At 38.6% G+C, this 17,432-nt stretch overlaps 1 protein-coding gene across 6 annotated transcripts in view; it reads right to left on the minus strand.

Annotated features, from left to right (window-relative positions):
• actn1 (actinin alpha 1) overlaps window positions 1–17,432 on the minus strand; it is a 135,296-nt gene that overhangs the window by 24,825 nt on the left and 93,039 nt on the right. For 3 of the 6 annotated variants that reach the window (XM_003224855.4, XM_062968057.1, XM_008116954.3), the window contains exons 6-11: window positions 15,974–16,052; window positions 12,900–12,981; window positions 8,610–8,695; window positions 4,104–4,196; window positions 2,449–2,679; window positions 892–1,039 (exon numbers count right to left, since the gene is read on the minus strand). In XM_003224855.4, coding sequence (XP_003224903.1) covers window positions 892–1,039; window positions 2,449–2,679; window positions 4,104–4,196; window positions 8,610–8,695; window positions 12,900–12,981; window positions 15,974–16,052 — 719 coding nt within the window. Of the gene's footprint in view, window positions 1–891; window positions 1,040–2,448; window positions 2,680–4,103; window positions 4,197–8,609; window positions 8,696–10,711; window positions 10,798–12,899; window positions 12,982–15,973; window positions 16,053–17,432 lie in introns of all 6 variants that reach the window. The other 3 variants (XM_003224856.4, XM_003224857.4, XM_003224854.4) reach the window with 1 other exon arrangement.

A 17,432-nucleotide genomic window follows, 5' to 3' on the forward strand; every position in this document is an offset into this window, starting at 1 on the left:
ACCTTCCTGCCAGAGCGGTACCTACTGATCTACTCACATTTGCATATTTTCAATTGACAGAAGCTGGGGCTAACAGCAGGAGCTTACCCAGCTCCCTGGATTTGAACTGCCGGCCTTTCGGTCAGCAAGTTCAGCAGCTCACCGGTTTAACCCACTGTGCCACTGGGGGCTAAAAAAGAAGAAGTGTTACCGCAATGTAAAAACATATAGCTGCTATGGAGCTTTCCTAAAACTGCTCCATTTTGGTCAGATGTTTGCATCTGACTCAATCTAGTCATAGGAGCTCTAGGGATAGACACAGAATTGGACTGCTTCCCTGCTGTCCCTCTTATGGACCGCAATACATAAGATGGATATTGCTCATGACTACTTTGAACGATGAAAAGACAAAAAACACTTGACATCTGCCTTCAGTAACCACTTTACTGAGTACATTATAGTTTTGTTCATTTTTAAATGCATGACTTAGTGCCTTGCTATCTGTCTGAAAATCTGGTCCAATTATTCGAATTATAATGATTATATATCATTATGCAGGAAAATGTACTGACATATGTTCTGCATCTGCCCTCTCTATATATAGATTTCATAAGCAGAAATAGATTTGTATGAGCAATTTATTGGCCTTGTGTCATACTAGGAGAAAAGCAGAGGGGAGAGGGGGAAAATGGAAATAGAGAGAGAGAGAGAGAGAGAGAGAGAGAGAGAGAGAGAGAGAGAGAGAGGAGTCAAGATCACACACACACACACACACACAAACAAACAAATCCCCCCCCCCAGAGTGTGATAGTCATGGCCAACAGATTGCTCATAAAATTCTATTTCTGATTATAACATTCGTTTCAGTACACCACAATGAAAAATTAAGACGTGCCAATGGGAAACATTTACCTTCTGTCCAAGATTCATGAATGCAAGCTTTTTGCCGGAACTTCTCCGCCAGGTGATCCAGCCGTTCTAGTCTTCTAATGTCATTCAAAAGCCATTCTTCAAAGCCCTTCTCAGCCTGTTCCAGGCAACCCCATGCATTATTTATATCCTGTAGCAATCAAAGCAGAAGCACAACACTCTCAGAAAAGGTTATGAGTTCAAATCTGAAACATTCCGAATCCTCATTTTCTGTGTTGATCAGCCTGTATTAATGAACAGAAGTATTATACCACAAAGAACTGTGAACAGTATGTCTGACAGCATAATAATACTTGCACAAGATTGGGTTATCTTTGGCTATCCAAATATTTTTAATTAAAATACCATATTCCCTTTCTCCTAGAAATTGTAGTAAAAAACAATAGTTTTTCCAAACTCTGGTTACTTTAGCACTAATCTGAAACCTATCAAGCACTGAAATATTGCAGGGATATGCATTCCAGTCATTGTCTTCCAGTCCAAGACATAAAGTGAAAATTGAAAAATTATATAAAATCTGGAATCATGGGATTTACCTACATAAAAGGCTATAAAGTGGAGTCCACAGCATGCGAGTGTGGAGAGGAGCAATCCACAGACCACTAACTACAATGCACTGAGCTTTGCCACATGCACAATGGAGGAACTTCTTACAGTGACACCAAAGGCCTTTGAGGTGGCCAGCTTCTGGTCAAAGGAAATTTAGCATAATGTCAAGTTTTTAACTTTGTGGTTTTTATACATTATAACAATTTGCTTCTCACACGATATATAAGTAAATCCATAGAATCATAGAATCATAGAATAGTAGAGTTATGGTCCAGAAGGTAGAAGAGGCAACAAGGGGATTGGCTACTCTTGATCTAATCTTAACAAATGTGGAAGACCTGATCAATACATTGGAAGTGGTTGGATCCTTAGGGGCAAGTGACCATGTGCTCCTGCAGTTTGCAATACAAAGGAATGCTGAAACTAAGACAAGTCAAACACACATTCTGGACTTTAAGAGAGCTGACTTCCAAAAAATGAAGGAATTGCTGAGCGGCATTCAATGGTAACCTTTTGAACTATAAATCCTTTGGAACTCTAATTTTACCCTGATCATGAACATCAGATTATAAACATTTTCTGGACTATTTGTTTTTCCTGTTTGGATTAACTGCCTTCTTTCCAGATGTTTCACTCTTAATTTTAATTTAAGCCTTTGGCAGGGATGGATATTATTTATTTTTATATAGCACTGTGAACACAGATAGTGTGACATAAATAAAGAACATAGAAGAACCACTGTAGCACCTATTTAACATCAATGTTTTATAGTAGTAGTAGTGTGTGTGTGTGTGATTAAAAAAGACAAGAAACTTACTCAAATTCAAGCTCAAAGTTTGAATTGAAATAACTCAGATATTGCAATGAGGAAGTCCACTCACATTACAGTACTGGGCACTAATAGACAATGATTTTAAATTTCCTTGAAAAAGCAGCTGTAACTAATCATATGCCTATCATGTAAATTTGCGTCAAATCCATGAACCTCACCGAGACCATTTTCCCTTCAGAAGGCATAAAGGCAGGCCTGTTGCTAAGTCGCAGCTTAGTTTGCAGGGTGTTGAAGTTGATTTCCAGCTGGCACTTCTCCTGGACTTTGGGAGGCTTGTGAAGGCGGCGGTAATCCCGGAAATCCTCTAGTTTTTGCTGCATGGCTTGCATGGTGTTCTCTGGTACCCGATTCTCCAGCCAAGGAATGGTGCGACGGATCCACTCTAACAGCTGTAAATGCCGAAAAGGAAAAAAAATGGAAATATTTGTACAACTTAAGGAGGAAACATAATATTAGTTATACAGCACAGCAATGCATTATTGCTGTTGTATACCTTCAAGTCATTTCTGACTCATAGCAACTCAAAAGCTACAGTAATATATGGCAATCCTCTCATGCGGTCTCCTTGGCAAGATTTGTTCAGAAGGGGTGTATCTTTGCCTTTCTTTGAGGCTGAGAGACCGTGATCTCTCCAAGGTCTTTCAATGGCTTTAAAAGGCTAAGCTGGGGTTCAAAAGATGGCCCAAAGCTCAAACCACTACACCACACTGGCTCAATAATGTATCCTAGTTAGCACTTAATACAGCAATGGTTTACATTTTTAAGGGACACCTTGTATTTTTTAATCTTTTCATAACCTTGACTATTCGTGCCTGTTTTTTTAACCAGCACAGTTTAGCTACTTTAAAGAAGACACTAGTCGCACATATGAATATGCAACTATAGGCCTACATCTCTTTGCTTAATCCAAACTAGAATAGATCCATTTAATCAACTCCTGAATGGTTGAACCAACACTTATGAAATGCCTATTGATTGATTATGTCTACTCTGCTTGGAAAATAGCAAATGGATTAGAACCATATTCTTTGCAACTCTGAGTTTTACATTAACACATATAGATGTAGAGTTACAACCAAGATATAAAGACATCATGGATGCCACTGTGAACCCAACTTAGGAGAAAGGCAAAGTATAAATTTAATAATAAATAGGCAGTTTAGTTTTCAACTGTTAGGAAAGCTGAACAATATTTCTAAAACATGCTTTAAATTAATTTTTGTCCCCCCCAGTTTGGAACAGATCAATTTCAAGGGTGGCCTTTTGTAAGACCACATAAAGTTCCAGCCCTTGTTGCCCTTGACTGAATTCTTCTGCTGTCACCAACCCCCCCACCCAAAACCCCAAAACCCATGCCTTTAGTAAGTACATGCTTTCTCTAGGCCCTTTCTCCAGTAGCATGGCAATTAATGTTAAAAGTTTGTTTTGGTTATTAAAACATAATGACTCCATTATTAGCTACAATGTATATTTAGCCAGCAATTAATGCCTCCTTCCTTATAGGCTAAGTGATCAATTCCTCACCATGGTCAATTTATTTTACTTATATATATATATATCTAGCTCCTTTGTTTCAGCAATAAATAGCCCACTTATATATATTTAATCTAAATAAATTATTAGAGGAATGGTAAGGAGCTGTTCTTACACTATCATTTGCAAACTATAGATCTTGTCAATTTAAGAAGAGATGCCACTGCATGTTTCAAAATATCTTTTACTTTGTCCTGCTAGGATAAAATACTGAATGTGGGATGGATAACTTTCCACTTCCATATAGCCCTGTCAAGAAATTGAAATCAGGAAAACTCACATCACTGGCCAACTTCTCGTAATCTTCCATTAGTTGCTCATTTTCTTGATTAACTGCCAGCACCTTGCAGATACGATTGGCTGCTGTTTCCGCCTGTCAAAAGACACAAAGACAAAAGGAAATATATACATATATAGAATTGCTGCAGATGGTCCATTTAGCTTCTTCTCTGTTGGAAAAAGCTAAGCTTCCTTTTCCACCAAGGGAATATTTTTTGTTGCATGCCTTCAAGTCATTTCTGACTTATGGCAACCCTAAGGTGACCTTATCACGGTGTTTTCTTGGCATGATTTGTTCAGAGAGATTGCCATTGCCTTCAGCTGATTAACTGCTTTGAATTGGATTATATGGTAGTGTAAATGAGACCTGAGAGAGTGTGATTTATCCAAGGCTACATTTGGCTGAGTGAGGATTTGAACCTCTTTCTCCCTGAGTCCTAGTCCAACACTCACCAGTATATTACATTGACTCTCAAATAAATGATTACTAATCTAAAACATTACTTGCTGTCACAGTTGCCTCTTGCTTCTCAGGCTGACAGACACAGCCTGAGAATTCCAATTTGAGTGTGCATTCAACCTAGCTAAGAAGCTTCTTCATCTTTAAAAACAGGGGTGCGAAATGGTACTGGTCTGCAAGTTCTATAAACAATGCTCATGGATGATAATGAGTTACTCTGGTAACATTTGAAAGAACTCTAGGTTCCCCATCCCTACTCTTTATCTATTGAACCAACTGCATAACCTTATTGTAATTGCCAGATCTTGGGAAATTGACTACAGCTCTCACAATTCTCCAGCCAGAATGATCATTGGCTGCAATTGATGGGATTTTCAGAAAGTTGTAGTCCATGCTGTGCTAGAAAATATCAGGAGAAGGGAAGGTTTTCATTGAAGCAGTTAGTATTACCGATTAAGTCTAGAGAGTGTGGCTTTGCAGATTCAGTCAGCATTATGTTGCATTTTTATCTCAATACAACTGTAAGACAATTCAGCATAGGCATAGCTCTCTGTCTCCCTTGACACCTAGATCAACTTTATGCTGACTGTGAGTGCAGTTGTTATTACATAATATTACATATTATTGTAGATGATGTTCTAACCACGGCAAATTGAACCCGAATCAAAAATCTACCCAGAAAGTATTTCCAGCAATCCATTTTCATGATGTATTAAAAGCATGTTATTATCCCCATCAATTAATAAAAAACACTCATGCACTTTAGTGTTAGGAAAGTTAGAAGCAGTTAAGAGGGCAGGGGGAAGCAAATCGACCAAAGCGAGTATATGTGTAGAGATACACAAGAAGACACATACAAATCATATGAAGGGAAAAACACCAGTCACATATGCATCACAGCAGGCTGGGACCCCTGTACCTTTAAAGACTCAGTATAAAAGAATGAAAGAAGCAGAAAGTTGAGGATGTGACCTCCCCTTCATCAGGGCTGGTAGCAGAAATGAGAAATCTGAATGAGAAATGAAGTGACATCACAGTAAGGCCCCTTGTCAAGGAAAACGGAAGAGCCTAAAAAGACACTCTTTTGTGCTCCAGGTAGATTGCGGGTTGGTCTAAATGAGACACAGACTGGAAAAATTGGTTTTGTGGAACACAACTACCACAATCCCATGACAGCTAGAAGATTTGAGACTTGTAGTCCAAAAACTAACTCTTCCAAGATCTGAGATGAGAACAGATTTGGAAGATCTCTCAACACCTGGCTAACAGGAAACAAGTAAAATCTTCCTTTCATATAAGTATTGGGTACATCCCCAAATAATTAATAACTTATCTTACTCCAATTTCTTGTTTCAATTATAAATCTTGTATAACATACTAATGTCTGTAACAGCCTGGTTGCTGGCTAGATACAGAACACAATTGGTAGTTTTCATATTCAGGTTGCAATTGGCACTCAATAGAATGAAGGTGGAATTATTATTTCAAGCACAAATTTCAAGCCAGATTGCAGTTCACATGGGTTCCAGTCAATACCTTTAAGAATGTTGAGGTAAAACAATTGCTGTGTGTACTTTGAAAATAAGTGAACTAAATGAATTTAGCTTTTTCAGTTGCTGATTTGAAAAATTCAGAAATTGTTCATTTCAGTTTTTTTTAAAAGTGGGAATGTGCTCTGAAAAATCAAGGGTAAAGCACTGATGGCTCTGCCTTTTGCTGAACATAATATTTAGTGATGAGCTCATCAGTAAATATTTATAACGCAGTGCCTGGACATGATGAGAATGTTATTCTAATTTACATGTTATCAATAGTTTTAGAGAGCTAACCACTTTGCATATGGCACTAGTCCTCAGCTAGAATGCAAAGGAGTTGTTGTGCACTATGCTAGAACACAACATGTTCTAACACAAAGTTTGAGATACTTCTCACTGTGTGTGCAGTTTTGCACAAATTCAAGGTTAAGTGTTACTGAATTGGTAAAATGGTTTTTCAAGACAAAGTTGCAAGTTCTCTCTGGAAACAAAGACTGTCCCATTTTCCATTGATTCAGTGTTGTTGTTTTTTCAAGCTGGGACTAAACACTGAACTAATACATCCTCTAGCACCTTTTAAAGAGATAATTAGGTCCAATTCACACATTTCTTATGCAATGCAGAAAAGAAATACAGGGAAGTCACTTTTCAGCAACTAACATGGCAGGTTATGTAAAGCATGAATTGGGACCCAGTAAAAATAATGTTAATGTACTTTGTACTGTTTCTGCTTGGTTTGGTAAATTTGGAGAAATAAAAATGCATAGGCATGTTATTAAATATGACTGCATATGAGAAGAAGCAAAACTTGTCTTTTAAATAAATGAACTTGATAGATGATTGGTCGCTGTGGCAAAGAACAGTCTACATCCCCAGTTCTTGGAACTGAGCTACACAATGCAGCTGGAGGAGTTTGGACTAAAAATGACCTTAGTTCAAAGGCTGAGAAGTTTAGACTAAAACGTGCTTTCTCATTTACATCTTATATCCATATATAAATGCCAGTTCTGATGGACAAACACATGTTTACATCCCTAGATTTATGTAACATGCATGCAAACATTTATTTAGAACAGTGGTTCCCAACCTTTGGGCCTCCAGGTGTTTTAGCCTTCAGCCCCTACAGTTCCTAACAGCTGGTAAGCTGGCTGGGATTTCTGCGAGTTGAAGTCCAAAACAACTGGAGGCTCAAAGGTTGGGAACCACTGATTTAAAATCAATAGAAGGTAAAAATATTTTGTATCCATATAAAAGATGTCAAAGGAGGAGTAGCTCTAAGACATGGAGACACCAACTAAGATATGACTGAATGAATAAAAAGAACTGGAAGAGTGAAAACACACTACAACTGATATGAGGAAAGAAAGTGCCAGAATTACTAGTGGAGGAAGAATACAAATGGATGGGAGCAAAGAGAGGCAACAAGGGGACAGAACAGAACTAAAAACTAAATATAGAGACTATTTCAATCAAATTTGGTAACAGGAAAAACTGTTCTTTTGGAAATGTGACGTGATTAGAGGATTCCCTAAGCAAGCACTCTAAAAATAGGTCAAACGATAGTCTCCACGATTCCCACCAGCATGGCCATTGGCGGAGATTGTAGTCCAACTTATTTGAAGAGTGATGTGATTTAATGTTATATAAATGCCTAGTGGTAATTTCCTGTCTGGTCACAAAAAAGGAGCAGCACAGGAATCAATAACTATCAAGATACCACCAATAGGAACCAGTGTTCTTGTTTATTTATGGGGATGCAGGTTTGAGGACTGAACTACACATGATGCTCAGTCATGCATAACTCCTTTCAAACATATAGTTATAAATAAAATGCAGCTGCAGAAATCACAATCTGGAGTTTTGGCCTAGTGGGTTTTCTTACTTGCCCCTTTTTCATTTTGTCTCAGCTACATTTTATTTTCCACTGGCAAAAGAAAAGACTATGGGTACATCTATCTGTGGACTGTCTCTGACTCTCACTCCCTAAAAGAGTGGAGTGTAGCTGAATACAATATACCATATATTTAACTTGAACCATCCAGTCCTATGTTAATTTTTGCAGCTACTAGGAATGGCTAGAGTTTTTCAAACACCCTCAACAGATTAAAACTGCCAGAGATGGTTTAGCACTGTATCTTCTCTTAGAAATAATTGGGCATCTCTAAGGGGTCCTAAAAAGTGTTAGCCTAACAAAGCACTTCCCAGAAGGGAGCAGTTAAATCTGTCAATTGCTGCTGAATACATTTTCAAAACTTAATGGGGCACTTGTGGTTATAGCCTGATAATTCTAAGGGTGGAACTGTTTCTGAAGATCTGCTATGTTGGAAGAGATCATGAGTCTTCAAAACAACCTGATCTTTTATCCCCAGGAAGTTTAAGGATGTAGCAAAAGCGCTTGACACAAAAGCCAGCCCTGGTTCCTTACCAATGAAGGTCTAGAATAGTGTCCTCTAAATGTGATGGGCAGGAAACAGAAGGAAGAAGAGGCGGTTTGTTAGGAGTAAAGTCTCACCTTCTGCGCACCTGAGAAGGCGTGGTAGTAACATGAAACATAGGTCATAATGGCCTTCTCATCCGGCCTTAGCGTGCCTATAATATCTGTGCAAAGAAGGAGAAGAGGTTGAAAGGATAAAGTAAGAAGCAGCACACAGAATAAAATAAAACAGTCATGGGTGGCAAGAGAGGGGGGAAACTTCCCATCATGCATTGCAGGACAGGCCAAACAGATTTCCATGCGGAGAGCTGGGAATTTGGATCAGAATGTGACTGGCAGGGTTAGCTTTGTGGACTCAAGTGGCACCCATTACGACCACCCATTTCCAGCCTCAGTTTCTAAGTAACCACCCACTAGAATATTCTACTTTTTGACACAGCTCCACAGTCAGTAGATTTAGCCCATTTGCAAATAGGGACAAAGCTAATTGTCTCTGGAAAGTGACCAATAAATGCTGTGTACCTTGCATTGGAAAATGCACTGTTAATTTCCTTGTGTTGTAATATTCCATTCTTTTAAAGAAAATATGGAAAGCATCTTGCAAACCTGACACCTGTTTTGGACACTACAGTGGACAACAGGTGGCAGTGTATGCATTTAGGGTTGCAATTCTCTGCTTGCTTACTTTGGGGCAGACCTTACTGAACCTAGCAGAATTTAGTTATAGAGATTTGTACTATAAATCCAAGTTGATTTATGCCTAATGCTTAGATACCAAAGTGGTTGATGTATCGAACTTGGAAAACAGGGTGTGCACTTACTCTGATGCATCCAGACCTTATTTATGAAGATTATGCAGTTTTGTGCAGAAAGGAGAGTGGTCCACATTTCTAAAGAGCTCACCTTTTGTGGTTGATCACAAAACAATTTAGTATGGACTGATGTGAAAGACTTTATGTTCCCAGGATCATTGCGCCTGTCAAACTACTATATAGAACAGTAATTCCCAACCTTTTTTTTGTCAAGGGACCACTATGACCAGGGAACACGCTCCAACATGAGTATCAAAAAGGTTATGAATCAGCTTTTGGTAAACTTTAGATTTGGTTTGGTAATTTGGGATGCTAATCCAGAAAATTGCATTGGATAGGCCACATCAGCCTTAATTTCTGATACAGAACATATGCCATCCAGTAGTCACCATCTGCTCACCTACAGAAAATTATATTTAATAATCTAGAGCTGATGTGGTCTATCCAATGCAATTTTCTGAATCAGTGCCCCTAAATGACCCTAAAAAAGAAGATACCAAGGCATCCCCACTTCTAGGCACCACATGGAATGGCTCTGCTTGGGGGAGGGAGGAGGAGGAGAAGCAGCAGTCAGGAGATGTGTTGTGTCTTTCGTGGGTAGTGAGCCTCTCCTCTCCCAACATCCCTGTTGCCTCAGCACTATAAGAGGGTTTCGTGAAACCAGATGCTCTTGTTGCAGTGGTGTAGTAACAGTGAAGCTGCGGACCATATTTTAGTTCTTGTGGACCATTGGTGGTCCATGGGCCACAGGTTGGGAACCAGTGATATAGAAGATACTTTCCCTCCTTGCAGATTGCAGATGATTTTAGTGAAACTTTTTAACCTATTCATTTTAATATCTATATCCACAGATTTTAATTAAATGTCATATATGAATCCAATTAGGATGGTTGCATATCCCAGACTTTCTCCTTTTAAGGTTTTGAACTTCTAATTTTAATGGGTTTTTTTTAAATGTTAATGATGTTAATGTTTTAAACTCCTTGGCTGTGTCCATATAATAAAATTAATTCATTCTCTCCTTGCTGTCCTTCCTAAGACTTACCCCAAGAGACATCCCTACATCCAATGAATAATAGCAAAACTTTCAATGTCTTGAAAGTGATCCATAGATCAACTGTTATAAAAGTGATCCATTAATCTATACTATATCTCTATGCTATCATCTCTGGCTGTGATGCTGTGTTTCACTAATTGACATTCCCAACATATATCTGGGGATGCCACTCTGAGTCAACAAGCCAACACTACCAAAAATAATAAAAAAGATGCCCGTAGCTAGATAAGAGAGAGAGAAAGAAAAAAGGTTTGGACATTAGCAAGAGGACCAGGTGCGTTGTGTGGAGGGAGCTTGGAATCCTGCGATACCTTCTGGGCTCCTGAGAAGGCGTGGTAGAAGCTAGAAACATAGGTCATGATGGCCTTCTCGTCAGGACGGGCTGTTCCAACAATGTCTGTCAAAGAAAACCTGAGGTTAAAGAGCATATCAACTGATGGGAAGTGAGCAAAGCGAGGCACTGGGGGCACCACGTGTGGGCGAGGGATGGATGTGCATACCAGCATCTTTGTGCATTCCCTAGGTGGGTTTTAACAGAATTTTGCATCACGAGATCTTTCACCACTAGATTTAGGGTAATTGTTCCTGCCCTCTTTCTTTTACTTACCAACTACACACACAAAACTTGAGAAATGAACAAAGTGGCAGTTCCAAAGGAGAAGAGTAACTTCCAAGTTAATAAGAACGAAGATGCTCCAAAGCTGCTGCTGAAGTGGATGCAAACTGGTGCTTCCTTCTCCCTGCTACCTTGTACACCGTGTTTAAGTAGGCTTGATTATTATATCTGGCAGAGCAGATTCTGAGAACTGTAGACCAAAAAAAAATAACTTTTCCAAGCTCTGCATTTTCATGAAAAAAGTAGGTGCACAGTCCCTCATAAGCTTAAGCCATGCAATATTTTTCACAGCACTTCCTTGCTGCTATGTTGACGTCAGTGATGATGGCTGAAAACAGCTGCCAGGGTACTGAAGGAGAAATATGTTGTCCTATGCCTAGCCAACTACTATTTCTTTGAGCTTTCCTGAGATTCCAATTAGTAGCTTGTCAGAGATCTCTTTAATGGCAAGCCCAGAGATTAAGAACGTAAAATAGCTCAAGGAAAGTAAAAAAGCTCTGGGAAGCGCTACTTAACTTGCCAAGGATGAAGATAGGGTCCAGATGTATCTACAATAATTCTTTAGCCAAGACTTAAGCCAATTAAACAAAGGATAGAGTAGCAGTCAGAGTATTTGCTTATGGTCAAGAGCTACTCAAAGAAGAATCATCAGAATATTGGAGCTAGGAGCAAAAAACAGGATTGGATAAAGGCCAGTAATTTACCAAATAGTCCCCATTAAAGGGAACTGAAGAAAAAAGCAACTGAAAAATTATAGATTTCAGTGGCAGTGCTCATTTGTCCTTTAAAAATTAAAAATTGTAACCAGGATCTTGCTTATAAGAATTGAAGATTATAGGAAATATATTGGATCACCTTATTTGGTAGGATTAACTAATGTAGTTATGACCAGAGAAGCATAACTAATATATAGGAGACAATAGAGGATGGTCTGCTTTTGCTTGCTTCTTTCCTTATGCACTGCAGTTGCCACGCAATTAGCTGTTGTAAATTCAGCTTGTTTGTTGAAGGTGGAGCACCAAATGTACAGATGTCCAGTCATTACCAAATGTATTTTTGTTAGAAATGAGCTTCACAATAAAAAGCTTTAGAGCAGGTTAGAGAAACAGAGAGCATATTACAGCTAACAGAAAACACCATGAACTCAATCTTGCCATTAGTTATTCAGGGCCTGACACAAACATTTGGGGGACTCAGTGGAATGTAATTCCCAATGGGTGGGAGTTTGGCATATCATCCTGTTAAGACTTCAACAAAATTGTGCAAGACCTAGTGGGCAAGACCAAGTTATAATGTCCTGTATTCATGGTGCTTCTTCCTAGGGACAATGACCTAAACCATGTTTCCAATATTATTTCATTATTCAAATGAATTGTATAGGATCTAGCCACTAGGAAACAGTTCTGAAATATGTATTAGGGTTTTAAGCCTCATTCAAAAATAGATTGTGGGTATAACAAGAACATGGCAAGGAAGACACTTTCCCGGCCTGCTTCCAATTGCTGTTTTCACCACCTTCTACACTGGGAAGGCATCAATGACGGGTAGATCTTTCTCTTATCCATGAAGCTTCTCCTTGAAATTTCAAAACTCTGGAAAATCAAACTGGAGTTTGAAAGTGTATGTATAGCCTTCATATATAAAGGAGATTTTCCCCTTCAGCTGCTCCACTGGAGAGAAACAAGGACAGAGAGAAACAGAACTGAAGTTCAACTTCTCCAGTGCTTATAAAATCCAGAATCCAAAATCCTGAATAAACTGTAGTCTAATTATGTGACAAGGAAGTGGGGAAACCTTATGAAAAATCTATTAAGTATACGAAAAACATTTTTGGGGTAGAAGAGGGAACAGAGACAATCTTGGAAAATTCATGTCTACTTTACCTTCTGCATCCAACATCTTGGGGATATCTAGGAACCTTTCAGCCACATCAAAAGCTGTATTCAAGTTAGTGAGAGGATCATCCTAGGAAAGAAATAGTCTGACATTAGGAATGAGAGAACAACAGAAGAAGCCATTTTTAAAGGACAGAATGTATATACAATTCTGGATTTCTGACAGTGTCCATAACTCTGTATTTGACAATGACTGTATTAATTTAATAGCACTTTACACCATAGAATTATGCACATCATTGGAATGCTTAGCCAGTTTAGACAAAAGAAAGCAGAATAGAAAAGAACATTATTAATGCCATAGAACAACCACATTAGAAAATGAATGACAATGATAACAGCCTCATTTTCCTTGCCTAACAATGTGTCGTGATGTGGTGCTCATATAGCATGGATTCTCAAAGCTGGACTTCTGAATCTGAGGCAGCAGTTGCTAAGGAACATGATATATTCATTCCCAGTTCAGATTGTGTGAACTAACTGTACCAGAAGGCTAAATGATATAACTTCTATTCTTCCTCTCTTAATCAATATCCCAAAAGGTCACCTATGAGAGCTATATATATTTGCCCAGTGGCCTCTTTGGACTTCTTCCTCTAAGAGCCTTGAAAGATGGAGTACATTTTCCACTTTTCCAAGAGTCTGCTTGCTTCCAGCACAAACAATCAGAATGAGAGCTGCCTGCTAGATAGTTTGTCCCGGTTTTATGTTGTTCAAATCATTTTTAGCCTTTGATATGAGCAGGTTCAGTACAAGAATAAATATTATACTGTTTTAAAAACAAAGCAAAACAGGTGGAACTCTGTTCTCTACTTTTACTATAACAGAAGTAGGTCAATTGTCGCTGCATATATCACTGACACTGCCTGATTAAATGCTACAGGAAAAATTATAATGAACTTGGAAAGTAATAATTAATGACTTTCCATATACAGTATAAAGAATGAGCAACACATGTTCCCCAGATGTTGTTGAATCACGAATCTCATCCTTCATCACCAGACATACTAATTAAAGCTGATGGGAGCTATAGGAGACAAGTTGCACACTTCAATTTTGAAGGTATATATTGCCAAAAGAAGAAGAAGAAGAAGAAATGTATTGAATGTAATGCACAGCTTCCCTTGCTGTGCCTGCTTCAGAATGGCCAACAAGCCAGGGGAAGCATTCCCATCAGGCTGATCAGCGGCTTTCCAACTCATTCATGAGGTCTTTAAAACCAAGGAGGAGGTTTTAAAGGCTTTGTGAATGAGGCCAGTTGGGAAGCTGTGCCCGTCTGTCAGACTGAAGCTGGCGTGTTTGCCAGCCTCGTTCTGATGGTGCAGGAGGGCTTATGTCTGCCAGTCTAATGCACCATCAAATCTAATGCGCACTGCAGTTTTGTCTATGTAGTTTAGCCAAAAAAAGGTGAACATTAGATTCAAGTAAATATGGTATTTTGTATTTTCTCATGCAGAGGACAGTAATTACTTACATTAGTTGAAATATCTGATTTTGTTTTATTTTGGGGAAATTCTCCTTGACTTTCAGCCTACTCCACTGAGCTAAAATAGAACCTATTCCTAGACTTTTTTTTTACTATATTTATACCCCGCTCTTCTCACCCTGAAAGGGACTCAGAGTGGCTTACAGATTATGGAAAAATTCAATGGCACATTATACATACAATTAATAAATAAACATCACAAATGATAAAACCGTTAAACATATAAATACAATAAAGCAAATTAAAGACATCACTCCTAGACAGTCTGAGAATGTCTGTGTAAATGTCACAAATTCTTTCTCATACTACTATATAGTATTCCCCACTTCTCAGATCAGAGGAAGCATGGATTCAGGACTAGGACCAACCAAGGTCCAAATTCCCATTCAGATATGAAACTCCACTGGGGGATTTTGAGCAAGTCATTCTTTTAGTCTTAAATGTAGGCAATTCCTGATAAATCTTGTCAAAAAAAAGCCTAGGATAGAATTGCCAGAAGTTAAAGTCTTACAAGCACTTAATGACAAACACTTAAGAAGGAATCCTAAATACGCATACACAAATGTAGAGCTGTGTGTTTTAGAATGGGTAGAAAAGAAAGATAAATGTAGCTTACTATAAAAATATATGTATTCTGCTGACCTGAGAAATTAATGCTATATTCCCTTACTGTTTTTTCTTTATGTTAACATACAATGTTGACTTGCATACATAACTTGTTAAACTCTTAAGAATTCATTTCCAAATATGTTACCATGGTAATTAGTTCAGTGCCTTCTTTGTAACTGCAACAAATTAGCAAAACTGTTGAAGCAAGGTAGGAGGAGTGAGTACTAGATGTTAATCTTGTCTGCCAGAAAGTCACCTAGTGATATGTGTGTGGGGTTTTGTTATTGTTGTTAAAATAATCAGGTCTTGACGTGTCAGTCACAAAAAATATTCTGTTCTTACCGACTAATATGACATGATTTATATGTTAGTAAAGTGTTAAGCCTTCATCCAGCTTCTTTAATGGACAGGAAGATCCAATCATGCCCTACCATTAGGATACAAGTTTGAAAAACACAATGGAAACAAAACTATGTGATACTTATTTTTGGTGCAAATAAGCACACCAGCAGAATTCATTTTAGGGGGATATGGGCTGACCTTATATACCAGGCATGAGCAAACTTTGGCCCTCCAGGTGTTTTGGATTTCCCCACAAGTCCTAACCGCCGGTAGGGCCAAAGTTTGCCCTGGTGGGCCAAAGTTTGCCCATGCCTGGTATATACAATGGATTATTTTGAGCAAACAAGAGATATATTCATTTATATTCTGCTCAGTTCTATGGATTCAATAATGGTTTCCCAATGTTTTCCTAACCCTTACTGATCTGGTTCCAAACAGGCTCAGAATAATTGAAATATATCTTGTGACCAAATATGAGCCATACTTCCTAAGATCAAGAAGACTGCTTATGGCTTCTAGTTGAAATCTCAAGCTGGGACTAACTAGCAAGAACCCATTACACTGCTATATCTGAACTTCTCACAAAGTCAGTTTCTCCCCCTTAACCAGAAAGATGAAGATGTACCTTTCTTAGCTTCCCATAGTCAATGAGCTCTGGACGATGTCTGTGAATCAAGGCACAAAAACCAAGGCCATCCTTCCAGCTGTGAGAGAGACAGGACACAAGTCGATCAAGGAATAGCTGGCACAAAAACTGATGAAAATATTCAAAGGAAACCACCAAACTTCAATGAGCAGAATTTCCCAGGAAGTCCATGGGACACAGAGAATGCATTTTATTTAGCTGAGAATATTGAGATTTAATCTGAAACAGAAGTGGAACTTGCCCATACACTGAAGAGTAATAAGCACTGCAGAACAATTGAGGACTAAATACCATAATTCTGTAGAGAAAACATTTCCTGTCCTGGATTCATCCAGATGTTATTGGTCTGCAATTTCCATCAGTACCAACTTTGATCCATCCCAAAAGATCTGGAAGGATCCGGGTTAGGGTTTCTCCAATATGCAGCCCTTTCCAACTTTGGGTTCCTCCAATTGTCATTGGACCATCATTCCTATAATCCCTGGCCAGCATGGAAAATTGAGTGGTTTTTGCAGTCAACCATATCTGAAGGGATTTAAGGGTTGGGAAGGCAGCATCTGGAGTTAGATAGTTAAATGTGACGTTACTTATTTTACTAAGTACTGTTAGACGGGCCCAGAGTGAGCAAATGTGCAGCGTTCAGATTAGAGCTCTCAGAATCATGCTGACTGTCGGGTTCTGGGAGCTGAAGTCCAACCCCCCCCCCCCCCAAAAAAAAACCAAAAAAAAAAAAACATTTAGGAATGCAATGTATTAGGTTCAAGATCTAATACAAACTTGTATCTTTCTTTCAAACAAGGCAAACAGATATCCTTTACTAAATATAATTGCTTTCTTTGCTCCATTCTCATTCACCAAGTTTTACAGAGATGCTGTCCACCAACTGCACTGAAATGGTCTACTGGGCAGGGAAAGGAGGACAGCCATGATATCAGAATGAAGACCCATCAATTCCACTTTGATTCCATGATGTGGGGAATGTATATTGTTGCAACGAGCACCATAAAAGCTTTACAACATATGTTTTCAATATTTTGGTGTACAAAAACACTTCTAGGAAGGAGACTTATTTTTAAACAGCATTAAGTATATATTTGTGTAGAGTAATGATGGAGAAAACAGCTCATACATGGCATTCTTTGTGTTTTCTTGTCTCTTTTGGATGACAACACGCTGAAAATGGGGCCCTCTGCACATAAGAAGGAATAGAGATCATGTGTCCCTACTACAGGCACATAAACGGACTGAAATTTTTACCTTTTTGGAATAAAATTCCCAGAGTTCTTTCCTGTTTTTGACCAAGTTAACTAAGAGTAGCACATCAATTAAACATAGTGTGATGGGTGAGGGAGGAACGTATGGGCCTGACTCTCATGGGTGGTTGGCTACATTTAAATTTAATGAGCCAGAAATTGGCATCTATGACAGCAAAAAAGTA

Source organism: Anolis carolinensis, chromosome 1 (assembly GCF_035594765.1).
Source record: "Anolis carolinensis isolate JA03-04 chromosome 1, rAnoCar3.1.pri, whole genome shotgun sequence".
Classification (NCBI taxonomy): domain Eukaryota; kingdom Metazoa; phylum Chordata; class Lepidosauria; order Squamata; family Dactyloidae; genus Anolis; species Anolis carolinensis.